Genomic DNA, 13757 nt, shown 5'->3' with positions numbered 1-13757 from the left:
ACACAAACTCAGACACACACACGGTGTTTTCATATCGTTTCTTTGTGAGGAAATCTGAATTGTATCCTCCCAGTATAAATGATCCTGACACTGTTGTTCTGACATTATGTTTACAGGTGTGATATAAATGGTCAATTGTTTTTTTGTTTTGTTTTGTTTTGTTTTTTGCCTGTCCCGTTTGGATCTTTAGCCATCAGAATTGTTGTCTGAAGGCCAAGAAAGATGCCAAGCGGATTTACTTTACCAAATGGATCATCATGGCCTTGCCATATTGGTCCATTTGATTGACCTTTATTATAATTATGTATTTATTTTATTTGATTTTTGGTTGTTACAGACGGGACAGACATGACTGGGGGATAGGACAGGGAGAAAGAATGAAAGAAAGAGAGGGAGAGAAAGAAAAATAGAGGGGAGAAGAGATGGTGAGAAAGGGGGGAAGAAGAGAAAAAGAAAGAAAAACAAACAAAACACCTGGATCACCTGTATGGAGTTCCAGATGAGAACAAACAAAAAAGAGCAACATAATAAATACAACACCATCACAATAAACTAGCTAACAGTAGATAACAGTAGATACTAAATATTACATGTTATCGTGCAGCACGCAAGATCGACAGCGCACAATGTGCTTTGAGATAGCAGCCAAGAAAGGTGTAGTTTGTGTCTGTGAACACCCGTGTGTACACCTGTGTACACCTGTGTGCACCTGTGTGCACCTGTGTGGATCAGCACACTTGTATTCAAAAGGTTTCTCCATGTAACGATCTGCTAGAGAGTGTGGGGAGCCATAGCCCCATCCCCCAGGGCATGAAGCAGGTATGAGGAGATCCAGGCCCCAGACATCCAGAGGCCCCAGAATAAGAGGACCCAAGGAGGACCACCAGGGGGGTAACCGTGCCCCCTCCTGGGAAGAGCTGAGGAAAGCCCCAAACGAGAGGTCACCCAGCAGCCATGGAGCAGAGGCCAGAGGGGGTTGCAGTGACGTGCCCGCGGGCTCTGCCGGGCCAGCTCCCCCGCTGACCCCAGTAGGCACCCCCACACTCTGGAACCCAGCAGGGCAAGGGGGCCCAGGCCCATCCGGACCAGGGCCCACAGCAGCAGCACCACCCCGCTCCACAGAGTCCGGGGCAGCCCACCCGACCCCACCGCAGAGAAAACTGCACCCACCCCATCATCCAATCTTCTCCCAGACTACACAAGACAATAGACACTCAGGTTGAGTCATTCTCCACCTCTCCTATATCTCTCCCCCACCTGCAGAGTGAGCTCTTGTAGAGAGGAGACCTCCTGCATAGATGTAACAGCCTCCCCACCAGTTAGAGAGCCCTCCAGTTGGGCTGATGCACCAGAGGTCCCCCGCACCAGGGCTGAGCCCCCATGCACCCACCCGCCCACCACCCCGGCGACACAACAACCAGGACCCAAGGCCCCAAGGCCCAACCAGAGCACCCCCAGACCCTCAAGCCTCCACGCCCGTCCCGGACCCACCCTGGGGCAGCCAAGCTACCAGGCCAGTAACCAACGTCCGCCAGCACAGGCCCTCCCCCATCTCCACTGCACGCAGCCACAAGGAAAACACCATCTAAGAGCTAACAGAGCCCCTAACCAGGTCATGGCTACAACCCCCGCGTTAGGCACTCCAGGGAAAACGTCCCTAGAGAATCGCCAGACGCCCTAAAGCCGTCTCTACCCCCATATCAACCACAATAGCGAAGGCAGGACCAAACTATGACTCCCCCACCCCCACTAGGTGCTGAAGCCGATCAAAGGAGCCCAGAGGGATTGAACAAATGTGGTAGCCGAGGCTCTATCAAGACTAATGTGATCTATCAGATGGCTTTAATATTGGTTAGAATTAAGATTTTTTTTATTTTTCCAGTTAATGAGGACCGTTTTCTTGGCAATGCAAAGGGCCGTAAAAACAATGTGGACTGTGTCCAAAAGTTGAATCTGTTCATCTGGACGTAGCGTTTTGTGGGAGAAACGTTTTGTCATCATCCAAGTGACTTCTTCAGTCTCAGCTGACTGCAGGTTTCCCCAATCTTATAAACAGTACATTTGCATAATGACTGAAACCAGCCCACTGAAGGAACAATGGGCTGTGAGGTCAGTTCCTTAATCTAATTATGCAAATTCTCATGACCATTGATCAACAACCACTGACCAAAACTCACTGATCAAAGACCACTGATCGATGGCCATGAGTACCATTCACAGAGAGTTGGGGAATGGCTGCAATCACAGCATTGTAAGATGGTGGCAGATGTACCCTTAGGCCCCCTCCTTGATTCAGAGATGGTCTTTCCCTTTTCACGTAAATGGCCTCCTTGACTCCGCCCTCAAACCAGCGTTCCTCCCTGTCCAGGATGTGTACATCCTCATCATTGAAAGAGTGTCCACTGGCCTGTAGGTGTAAATAGACTGCAGAGTCCTGGCCTGACGAGGTCGCTCTTCTGTGTTGTGCCATCCGCTTCGCCAGAGGTTGTTTGGTTTCCCCGATGTATAAATCCTGGCAATCCTCCTGGCACTTAACAGCGTACACTATGTTACTCTGTTTGTGTCGGGGGACTCGATCCTTGGGGTGGACCAATTTTTGGCGCAGCGTGTTTTGGGGTTTAAAAGCCACAGAGACCCGGTGCTTAGAAAAAATGCGTCTCAACTGTTCCGATACTCCTGACACATATGGGATCACTACAGGTTTTCGCTTAGGCAGCGGTTGTCCTTCTCTCCTTGATCGGCTGGAGCTTTCTTTAGGTGCCTTTCCAGCTTTGACAAAAGTCCAGCTGGGATAACCACATTTACTCAGGGCCTTCTTGATGTGCTGTTCTTCTTATGGTACTCATGGCCATTGATCAGTGGTCTTTGATCAGTGGGTTTTGGTCAGTGGTTGTTGATCAATGGTCATGAGAATTTGCATAATTGTGATTAAGGAACTGACCTCCCAGCCCATTGTTCCTTCAGTGGGCTGGTTTCAGTCATTATGCAAATGTACTGTTTATAAGGTTTGGGGAAACCTGCAGTCAGTTGAGACTGAAGAAGTCACTTGGATGAGTGACGAAATGTTTCTCCCACAAAACGCTACGTCCAGATGAACAGATTCAACTTTTGGAGATTTACTTTCCTGGATGATTGAGAATGCATCAATGTGGACTGTGTTTATTTCTGTAATGACCTCATCCAAGTTGCCCAGCAAGCACACTAAAGGGGAGGCTGAAATGTTACATTTCAGACACTTTGATAAGTCTTCACATATCTCGCGCCAAATTTCTGAGCTGGTAGACAGAACCAAAGAGCATGGATATAATTATCCGGTGTATTTGCTTGACAGTGTGAGCAGTTGTTGGAAGATGTATAGCCCATCTTGAACATCCTATGACCAGTATAGTGCACTCTATGTAATATTTTGTATTGTATTAATTGCAAACTGGGATTTCTGATCCATTGAAAGCTTTTTAAGCATATCTGAGACCAGAGGTTTTGGTCTAAGCTGATCGATAAATTCACTTCCCATTTTGCAATAGGAAGGTTTATTGATTCACCTATTTTAGAAAGTGTTCTGTATATTTTAGACAATAATTTGGGGGTTTTAGATTAAAAAATTGTACCACATTTGGTGGTGTTTGTAATTCAGCTTCACTGGTATTAAATTTCGTTTTTACTATGGATTTAATTTGTTGATATTCCAAAAATCTTTTCCTTTTAATCCCATATTGTATAACTAGTCTGTCAAACAAAATAAAGTCTGTTCCTTCCAATATATGTTCCAAGTATTTAATTCCTTTATAACTCCAATCTGGCAAGTTGATCATATTATTGTTTTGTAATATGTCCGGATTGTTCCAGATAGGTGTACGTTTGCATGGGATTAATGATGACTCTGTTATTTTTAGAAACTCCCACCATGCTGTTAGAGAAGAGCTGATGTTGATGCTTTTAAAGCATTCATGTTGTTAGATGTTTGAGCTGATAAATGTCTAGATTATTACATAGTGCCTGTTCTACATCTATCCAGGGTTCATCTAAGAAGGTATGTTTTAACCATCTAGAGATGAACTGAAGCCTGTTGGCTAAGATGTAGTGATTAAAGTTAGGCAGATCCTCCTTTATCCTTGATCCTTTGTAATGTTTTTAAGCTGATATGCGGGGGTTAGTCTTTCCAAAGGAATTTAGAAATACACGAGTCTAGAGGTCTGAACCAATCTTGTGATGGTTTAGTTGGGATCATTGAAAATAAATAGTTTATTTTTGGCAAGACCATCATTTTTATAGCGGCGACCCTTCCCATGAGTGATATGGGTAGAGATTTCCATCCAGCCAGATCGCCTTCTACCTTCTTTAAAAGTGGGATGTGGTTTGATTTAGTTAATTGTGCAAGCTTAGGAGAGATATTGATACCTAAATATTTAATATTTCCAGATTGCAGTCGGGTAGATGAAGAATTATGGAAGGAGCAATTAATTGGAAGAACTGTAGATTTTGACCAGTTAATTGAATAATCTGAGACTCTTGAGAAAGAGTTTGTCAATTCAATCACCCCAGAGAGATTGGTTTGTGAATTTTGGAGAAAGAGTAACACATCATCCGCATAAAGGCTGATTTTATGTTCCACGTTCTTGCATTTTATGTCCTTAATTACTGTATTCTGTCTAAATGCTGCTGCTAGTGGTTCAATAAAAATTGCAAAAAGTGAAGGGGAGAGTGGGCATCCCTGCCTGGTGCCCCTCAGGAGACAGAAGCTGGAGGATGTTTGGTCATTTGTGTTGGGGAGTTATATAATATTTTTAACCAGTTAATGAAAGAGGTTCCAAAACCAAATTTGTGTAAAGTTGCAAATAGAAATTTCCAGTTAACTCTGTCAAATGCTTTTTCTGCATCAAGAGACAATATTATGGTTTCAATATTTTTACTGCATGAGTAGTCTATTAAACTAAGCAATCTACGTGTATTTGTTAATGAGTGCCTACCTTTTATGAAACCAGTTTGGTCAGGATGAATTAAAAGGGGGGTTATCTTCTCTAATCTGAGAGAGCTTTGCAGATTATTTTAAGGTCTACATTAGTAAGGGATATTAGACGATAGCTTGAAGGAAATACAGGGTCTTTGCCTGGTTTTAGTAAGAGACTAATATTTGCAGAGTTCATATTTGGTGGTAGTCTGCCATTTTCTTTGATTTCCTGCAACATTCTGTGAAAAATAGGTGCTAGAATCGTCCAGAATTCTTTGTAAAATTCTGGTGGAAAGCCGTCTGGACCTGGAGCCTTATTATTAGGCATACTTATCAGGGCTTCCTGGAGTTCACCTGGCATCAGTGGCGAATCCAGTGCCATTGCTTGAGTGTCTAATAATTTTGGAAGAGTTGTCGATGTTGTCGAGAAATTGATCAATTTAGTTTTTAGATGGGTTTATTTGTGGTGTATATAAAGTTTTATAGAAATCCCTAAAAATTTTGTTTATTTTTTTAAGGTCATATATTGTATTCCCTGATAAATCTTTAACAGCACATATAGTTGTTCTTTCTTTATTGATTTTTAACTGGTTAGCTAGAAATTGTCCGTATTTGTTACCGTGTTCAAAATTTTGGAGGCAAAGTCTTTGTACTAAGAATTCAGTCTTTTTATTAATAATTTTATTTAATTCTAGTTTTGCTTTGCGTATATTGTTCAATATTTCTTGATCTTGGTGGGACACATAGGCTTTTTCTAAGGATTTGATGTTTTTTTTCTAGTTCCTGAACAATTTTGTTTTCTTCTTTCTTCTTATGTGATGAGAAAGAAATTATTTTACCTCTCATCACAGCTTTCCCTGCTTCCCAGAGGACAGATAAATGGTCATTTGTAGCTGCACTTCAATATCGTCACTCTGCTGAAGCAAAAGGAATGAACAGGCGTTGTTCAGGCTAAGGCAGCAGTGACACAAACACAAACTATCATTCACAGATACTTTTCCATCCGCCTCATTGCTTTAATTCCCACTTGTTTCTTCTATTTTACTTCTATTTTGAATCTATTTAAGGAAAGTACAAAAAAAACCCACATTTCTGCGTATTTAAAGCAAAATCTCGTCTCATTGTGTCACCAATAAAACTGTGAACAGGATCAGGATTTTAACCACTTTCCTCCTGCCTGACCACTCAGTACACAGGAGCTCTGACCTATGATGGTGTCAGCGTCATGGCAACGGCATTCCAGAATCTGCGGAGGCAACGGATCGATATCTCTCGCCGGGGCAACGCAGGGGAGTGCCTGGCCAATCCGCCCGCTCCGTGGGGACAGGGCATCGATATCCAGAGAGCCCTGCAGCAGGTATGCACAAACAGCAAACAGGCAGAACTGAGAGTGGGTCCAGAGGGAGAAGCTGCCACAGAAGCCCCACCCACCTGCTGTTCAAAGCTTCTGTTTGTGAAAAACAGCCAATCAGAAAAAGTTAGTTTAAAGGGAGATAAATAAGGATTATCTTGAACTGTGAATCACGTAAAACTGCTCCAGTCCACGAATAGAAATATGGAGGTGGGAATGAGGAGAATACTCCCTCTTTAAAAACACCAATATTTTTAGGTCCTCTGAGAAAGTAAATATTAACTCCGAGCTGTTCTCAGATCCTCAGGCTGCTCCAGCAGCTCAGAGGAAATGAAAAATGAAAGTTTTGTCCTGAAATGTCCCAGAAATGTCCTAGTCTGTAGATCGAAAAACATGTCAGACAAACGGAGCGTGAAGCACTTTAAACACAGAGGAATTTAAAATCAATGTAAGTATTAAAAGCAGAAATAATGGGCTCTCTCCATCAGTGCTGCCGAGCTCTTCTGGTTATGAAATCCTGCAGTTTTTTATTTTTGCTTTGCTTTTCTTTGTGTTGACAGGTTCGTCTGGAGGGGCTGACGGGTCACGTCCAGTTCGATGAGCGCGGACATCGAACCAACTACACTCTGACTGTGATGGAGCTCAGCCACATTGGACCCAGGAAGGTGCTGCTCCCGCTGCTTGTTGTTTTGTTCAGTTCAGTCGGGTTTTGTGTGGAATTACACTCAGCAGGTTTTCACTGCATCAGCTCCTTCCAGTAATTAGCTCCCTCTCCTCAGATTAAAGCTGCGATAATCAGTGAAATCAGCCTCTGCTGCGTTTGTTTGCTGCGGAAATCTGCCGACTCTCAGTTTTCTATTAAATTCCGTCAAACAGAGCATCACACAACGACTTATCATTGTGATGAGCTGCTTAGTTCTGCTTACTTTGTAGTTTACAAGACATCAGAGTGGGATATTTTAAAGTTTGATGGGCGCTATGGAAGAAACCAATACATAAATGTTTCCAATAATTGCCGGAGGCTCCTGGAACTTTATAGTGTACAACACCCAAAAGACACTAAATTGCACAAAACAACAGCAAATGGATGCAAAAGTACAACAGTACCCAAAACTGATACAAACCAACACAAGCGATGCAAAAAATAAATATAATTATAATATAACAAAATTATAATTAAACAAAATGACTCAAAAGGCCTGTAAAAATGCAGACGTGAAATGTAAAAGTGAGTACAGAGATGTGACATGATACTTGATTATAATGAGATATTTAGAATCCCCATATGCCTTTATGTTATCAATACAAACGATGGTAGTAGGGAGCAGTTTTAAATAGCTCTATAGCATTATTATCACTTTCACTTTGAAGGAGAGGTCAGAGGTCAAATATGATTTTCATGTGGCACTTTCTATAAGTTGACAAAACACATTACACTTGAAAGAATCATAGTTTCTAAGTTATGAAACTATCTCTCAGTTTTCCATCAATAAATTATTACGTTTGAGCTTGAAGACCTCCAAAGGTTAATGGATTGTAAACATGAGCTGGCTCTACACCTCCTTCAGAATTCATTCAAAACCTTTCGAGCAAACACTACCAAAAACATGACGATGTATATGGTGTTAATTAAACCTGAAAAGAGCAAAACCAGACAGGAACAGACAGAACTGAGGCAAAATGACAACATGACCTCTGTGAGATGTAAAAGGACCAGAAAGAGATGATAAAAGAGGACATCACAATTAAATGTAAATGGACAGTGAATATAAGCAGAAAGAATGAGAGCTGGATTCATAACAAGCAACAAAGATGCAAACCAGACAGAAAGCGAACCAATGCAAGATGACAGAAAAAGGAGACAAAAAGAATGATAAAATAATTAGTAAATGCACTGCATCTATCGGGCGTACCTCAAGGTTCAGAATCTTCCCCAAAGAGACTTCGGCATGTGGATTGATCCAGTGACCTTCCAACTGGTAGATGACCTGTTTGATTCCCTTTGGCCCTGTTTGAAACAAAATGTCTGGAAAAGAAACACCATAAAAAACTATAATAAACTAAAAGTGATGAAAAATCTTCTTCATCTAAGTAGATGAAAAATCCATCCATCCATTCATTTTCTTCCCCTTATCCGAGGCTGGGTCGCGGGCGCAGCAGCCTAAGCAGAAAAGCCCAGACCTCCCTCTCCCCAGCCACCTCTTCCAGCTTATCCAGGGGAACACCAAGTCGTTCCCAGGCCAGCCGAGAGATATAATCTCTCCAGCGTGTCCTGGGTCTGCCCTGGGGCCTCCTCCCAGTGGGACATGCCCGGGAAACCTCACCCAGGAGGCGCCCAGGAGGCATCCTTGTCAGATGCCCGAACCACCTCAACTGGCTCCTTTTGATGTGGAGAAGCAGCGGCTCTATTCTGAGCCCCTCCCAGATGGCTGAACTTGTCACCCTATCTCTAAGGGAGAGGCCGGCCACCCTTCGGAGGAAGCTCATTTCCGCCGCTTGTATCCGCGATCTCGTTCTTTCGGTCACTACCCACAGCTCATGACCATAGGTGAGGGTAGGGGCGTAGATAACCGGTAAATTGAGAGCTTCGCTTTTACACTCAGCTCTCTCTTCACCAGGACAGACCGGTACAGCATCCGCATCACTCTTGCCACAGCACCAATCTGTCTGTCGATCTCCCGCTCCCTTCTTCCATCACTCGTGAACAAGACCCAGAGATACTTAAACTCCTCCACTGGGGGCAGGGTCTCGTCCCTGACCAGACTGCAGGCCCACCACCCGCAGGAGGCACCGTAGGGTTCAGGTGCAATGTGAGCCAGGAGCGGAGGTCCTGGTGGACCGATCCCCGGCTACCAAGACTAGATGAAAAATGCAAAGCAGAAATAAAGAGAGCGACCCGATGAGATCAACAGATTAACAAAAAACGGACAAAGAAAAAGCAGAACGAGATGGGAAATTAACAAAAGAAGCGGTAATCAACTAAAAAGAGATATCAAATTCATGTTTGGTATGCAAAGAGACCCAAACAGATGCAAGAAGGGTTAGAAAGGCCACACAAATCTCAATGTACACCCAATGACATTCTTTAAAGTTTTGCTGCCATTCACGGTCATACATTTGTGGGATATTTTCGACACATCTGATTGAGAACAAATGGGGACGTCAGAGTTTCTGATGGAAAACACTTCACACAAAGAAAACTTAAAGAATCAAAGCTGGTCAGGTCTAAAAGTTTAGACTACTCAGACTGAAAGTGTGACTGAGTTAAAAGGGAGGACCAGTTTGTTAAAGAGATTTGTTTGAATACCAGTTCTTTTGCATGCTTGACTGGTTTTAATTTAAGATTGCTTTGTGCCAATCAAAGTCAGTCTGACAAAGTCCAGTGAACTCGTTAAACGACAAAACTGAAAAAAAGACTAAACATAATCACTGCATGATGCAAAATGCCCAGAAAAACCTAAAGACAGACCGCAGGATGCAGGATGCAGGATGCAGGATGTTTGAATTACACAGTTAGGTGGTTAGGGAGCACGGCGGGTTTACCACACAGTCTGTTCATGGGAAAAGGGGACAGAGCCTTGGTGAATTTGAGGTTCTGAACATGCAATGACCTTTGTTAGCTGTGTTTAGACCAAATCATTTTCAGGAACCTTGAAAATGCAGGAGAAAAAAATTCCACTGCAGTAAAGTTCAATACATTTAACGTGTTACAAAGCTGCAGTGAAGGTTCTGCTGATCTTTGTGCTCTGGTCTTTCGGCATTACCAAACATTAACGGCCAGATTTGCTACTTACATGAAAAATAGCATGTGATGTGGTTAGTCTCAAAGGTGATTTAAAAAGTGCTATTTTCTAAACAGAGGAGCAGTCAGTTCATTTCAACACGGCATGCCCAATCTGAGAGATCCACTTTAGTGCAAACTCACAAACTGAAAAATGATAATCAGCTGTGGGTAGTTTACAAGCAGGAGAGCGCAGCTTTGTTAAATGTAATCAGAAAAGCATAAATAAAGGTCACATAATGCGTATGTTAAATCTAAGTGTACAGTGTCAGTCTGCCAGACACAGTCACTAGAATGAAATCAGCTTTCAGTAATCGACAGTAAACAGTGCAACAGTATTTTGACATCACGCTGTTATGTACTGACAACTTTAGGGGATAAATTGAACCGGAAATGCCGACTGATAAAAATTTACTTCTATTCTCTGCAACTGGTGTTGTGAATGTTATGACCACAATTTTCTACATTGGTTTCATTCAGTAACAAAAAATAAAAACAAAGGATTTTCAGATTTCATGAGGAAGTCGTGTGTGTGTGTTGGTGCTCTAAGAGCCACGTGTTAGAGCACAACGCACAAAATCATTGTGAAAACTGTGCGCTCGCTGTCCATGGTCCTGAAAGTATAACTCTTTCATTCATGTAATAGTTCTGTGTTTCTTTGACTTTCATAGACAGGCTTTTTCTTGAGGAAGGAAACACAAAAATGCAAATGTCTGTCTTCCCAATTCGTACACACAAAATTCTCCCTGGGATCTCTTTGTACATTTCTTTTAGATTTCAACCCTCTGTTCTTTTAGCTGATTTTTCATATTTATCGTGACTGCTGCAAAGTACAGTTAACACAGCAGTGACAATGAAAGAGATTTTTTATTTAAATTAATTAAAAGCTTATTATTTAATTAAATTAAATAAATAAATAAATAGCATTCATAATTAATTAAAAGAATATTATTTAATAAAGAAGAAACGATCCGTGCTGCTGTTTTACACATGAAGGTGATATCCCACTTATGCTACCATCTGCTGTCCCACTTTACTAAACTTTCTCAGGTGAAGTGGGCCACAGTGTATTGAAGTGTCATAATAAACATGTAAATGAAAAACATTTTATTCATCACAAAGTTAGCATAGCAAATATGTTAAATAAGCAGGAAGGTAAGCAGGCGGCTCAGTAATGATGATATAAGTACAGAGTTGTGGTCCAACGGTGCTGTTTTGTGTCCAGATCGGCTTCTGGAATGAGAAGAGAGGCTATGTGAACACTGCCATCTACAGGCCGATGCAGGAGGAGTTTTACAATTTGCAGAACAAAACCTACATCGTCACTACCATCCTGGTAAGTTTGGGAAGGCAAGATGATTAGTTCAAATATTTCACACAGTGTAGTAATATATTACTTGTTATGTTTGGAAAAAGTAAAGTATTTTGTGCAAATCTTGGGCAACAGTCTCACACACAGTCACAAATCTCTGACTGCTCCTGTTACCTGTTGAACTTCAGGCTCTGGCTGCTTGACTGCAGTCAGCATACACTCAGCTTTAACATCACTCTGTAAAGATGTTTGCACAGACTTTATATCATCTTATCAGCTGTGGATCTTTTCTTTGGCCACAACATTCATGTCCTTTCTATAAAATTTAAAACAAAATTTATATCTCCACTCCTCAAAAACTATATATTTTTTTTGTTTTTCTTCACGTTTTTCCTTGCTTACCCATCTGTCTCTGCCAGCATAGCATTTTTCACCAGGAAGGATTAAATGTGTGAAAAGGTATATTTTAACTCAAGATTAAACCAGAACAGAAGCAAAACAAGTGCAAAACATAAAGCTCTCAAAGGGACACAAGCCACGGCCTCCAAGCTGTGACTGCGCCCTTTATCTCTCTATAGCTAGCATTCATAATGTCGCAGCAGCATCTGCAGGTTGGTCTGGATATGTTAGAATACTGAGGTACGACTGCACTACTACTGCAAAATAAACAGTAAACACATAAAAGAGGAAGTCTGATTAGGAAGTTTTCTCACATTTTCCTCAGAAGAAAAGAGGCACATTTTAGTAGAGAAGCACAATGTAAAATAATCTAAGTTAAACATACTCGAGTAGAGCAGCAGTGACATTCACACTTCTGCCTCCTCACAGGAAGCTCCCTACATGATGCTAAAGAAGAACCACGAGCAGTTTTTGGGAAACGATAAATATGAAGGTTACTGTGCCGAGCTCGCCGCAGAGATCGCCAAACACGTCGGGTTCACATACCGCCTTGAGCTGGTAGGCGATGGCAAGTACGGTGCCAGAGACCCTGAAACAAAGATGTGGAATGGCATGGTGGGAGAGCTGGTGTATGGGGTGAGTGTGAGCAATGCTCGTTTCCACAGTTAAAATGTTTCTTTTCCTTTTCCTTATTTTTATCTTATTTTTAACAAACCAACAGCACATTTTTGAATATCTTGACAGTTTCTGTATTTGGCTTGAAACTCTCAGCTTTTACATCATCATGTTGAGCATATGTTGCTCTAAAACTTGCATATACCTTTCAGCACTGATGGTGCCTTTCCAAATGTGCAAACTGCCAATGCCATAAGCCCAGATGCCCCCCAGTACTATGCAGGCTTGTTATCAGCACAAGAAACAGAGCGTTGATATCAAGCTAGATGCTCTCTCTCCTCTTTAATCTGGAAGTTGTGGTGTCCATATTTTTAAGCATTTCAGATGTGGATTTGTCTGACCACAGAACAGTTGTCCAGGTTCCCTCAGTCGACTTTAAATGAACGCTGACCCAGAGAAGACGGTGATGTTTCTGGAGCTCACTCGTTTATGGCTTCTTCTTGCATCACACAGCACCCTGGATGGCACCCTGAGCTGTTTTCACAGACAGTGATTTCTTGAAGTGTTCCTGAGCCCATGCAGGGATTTCAGTGACAGAATGATGACTGTTTCTAATGTAGTGCTGCCTGAAGGCTTGAAGATCACGCCATCCTTGTTTTTGGCTCACAGAGATTTCTCCAGATTCTCTCAATATTTTGATAATGATATGTAATGCAGATGATGAGATATTCAAATTTTACATTAAAGAACATTATTCTGAAAGTTATTTTGCAGATTGGCAGAACCTGTGCCCATAATTATTTCTGAGAAACTCTCCCTCTCTAAGATGCTTTTGTCTATATTCAGATATGTTACTGATCCGTAACCAGTTGACCCGCTAGTTGCATTTTTTAAGGTAATGTGTCAATTAATTTATGGCTTAATACTTGTAGCTTTAACAGAGGCTGCACAAACTTTAACTGTATGTTGGTAGCTTCAGTTTTAACATCCGATGGATGGGAGCAGCTGAAAAGCTTTTTTTTTTCATGTTGGAGCTCGTGGAACAGGTGGTTTGATAAAGAATTCAGATTTTTACCTGTGACGGGTCTGATTGTGATCACAGTAACGAGCGCTGCTGCTGCCAACTCTTGGAGAATGATTTCTTCCCACTCCTCCTGTGTCCAAGCCTCTTTGCTGACTATGAATTAAAAGTGTGATGAGAGCAATCATCACTGCTGCTGTGTTATCAGTGTTTTTGTTGAAAAAAGCTGCTTGGGCTGAATCTTACAATACCTTTATTTGCATGCAAGGTTCTAAATATGTCTGAGTCCACTCACGTTTATGATGCGAGGGAAGCAGTCATGCATCACCT

The 13757-nt window shown here is 42.0% G+C and overlaps 1 protein-coding gene across 5 annotated transcripts in view; it reads left to right on the top strand.

Moving 5' to 3' along the window:
• Positions 1-13757, top strand: part of gria1b (glutamate receptor, ionotropic, AMPA 1b) — a 112766-nt gene that overhangs the window by 63997 nt on the left and 35012 nt on the right. For all 5 annotated transcript variants that reach the window (XM_063487113.1, XM_063487112.1, XM_063487111.1 and 2 more), the window contains 4 exons: positions 6138-6305; positions 6860-6964; positions 11306-11416; positions 12221-12427. In XM_063487113.1, the coding sequence (XP_063343183.1) occupies positions 6138-6305; positions 6860-6964; positions 11306-11416; positions 12221-12427 (591 nt within the window). The remainder of the gene's footprint in view (positions 1-6137; positions 6306-6859; positions 6965-11305; positions 11417-12220; positions 12428-13757) is intronic.

This window comes from Pelmatolapia mariae, linkage group LG10_11 (genome assembly GCF_036321145.2).
Source record: "Pelmatolapia mariae isolate MD_Pm_ZW linkage group LG10_11, Pm_UMD_F_2, whole genome shotgun sequence".
Lineage (NCBI taxonomy): Eukaryota > Metazoa > Chordata > Actinopteri > Cichliformes > Cichlidae > Pelmatolapia > Pelmatolapia mariae.
The sequence above is the reverse complement of the archived record's forward strand: the minus strand, read 5'-3'. Positions and strand labels throughout refer to the sequence as shown.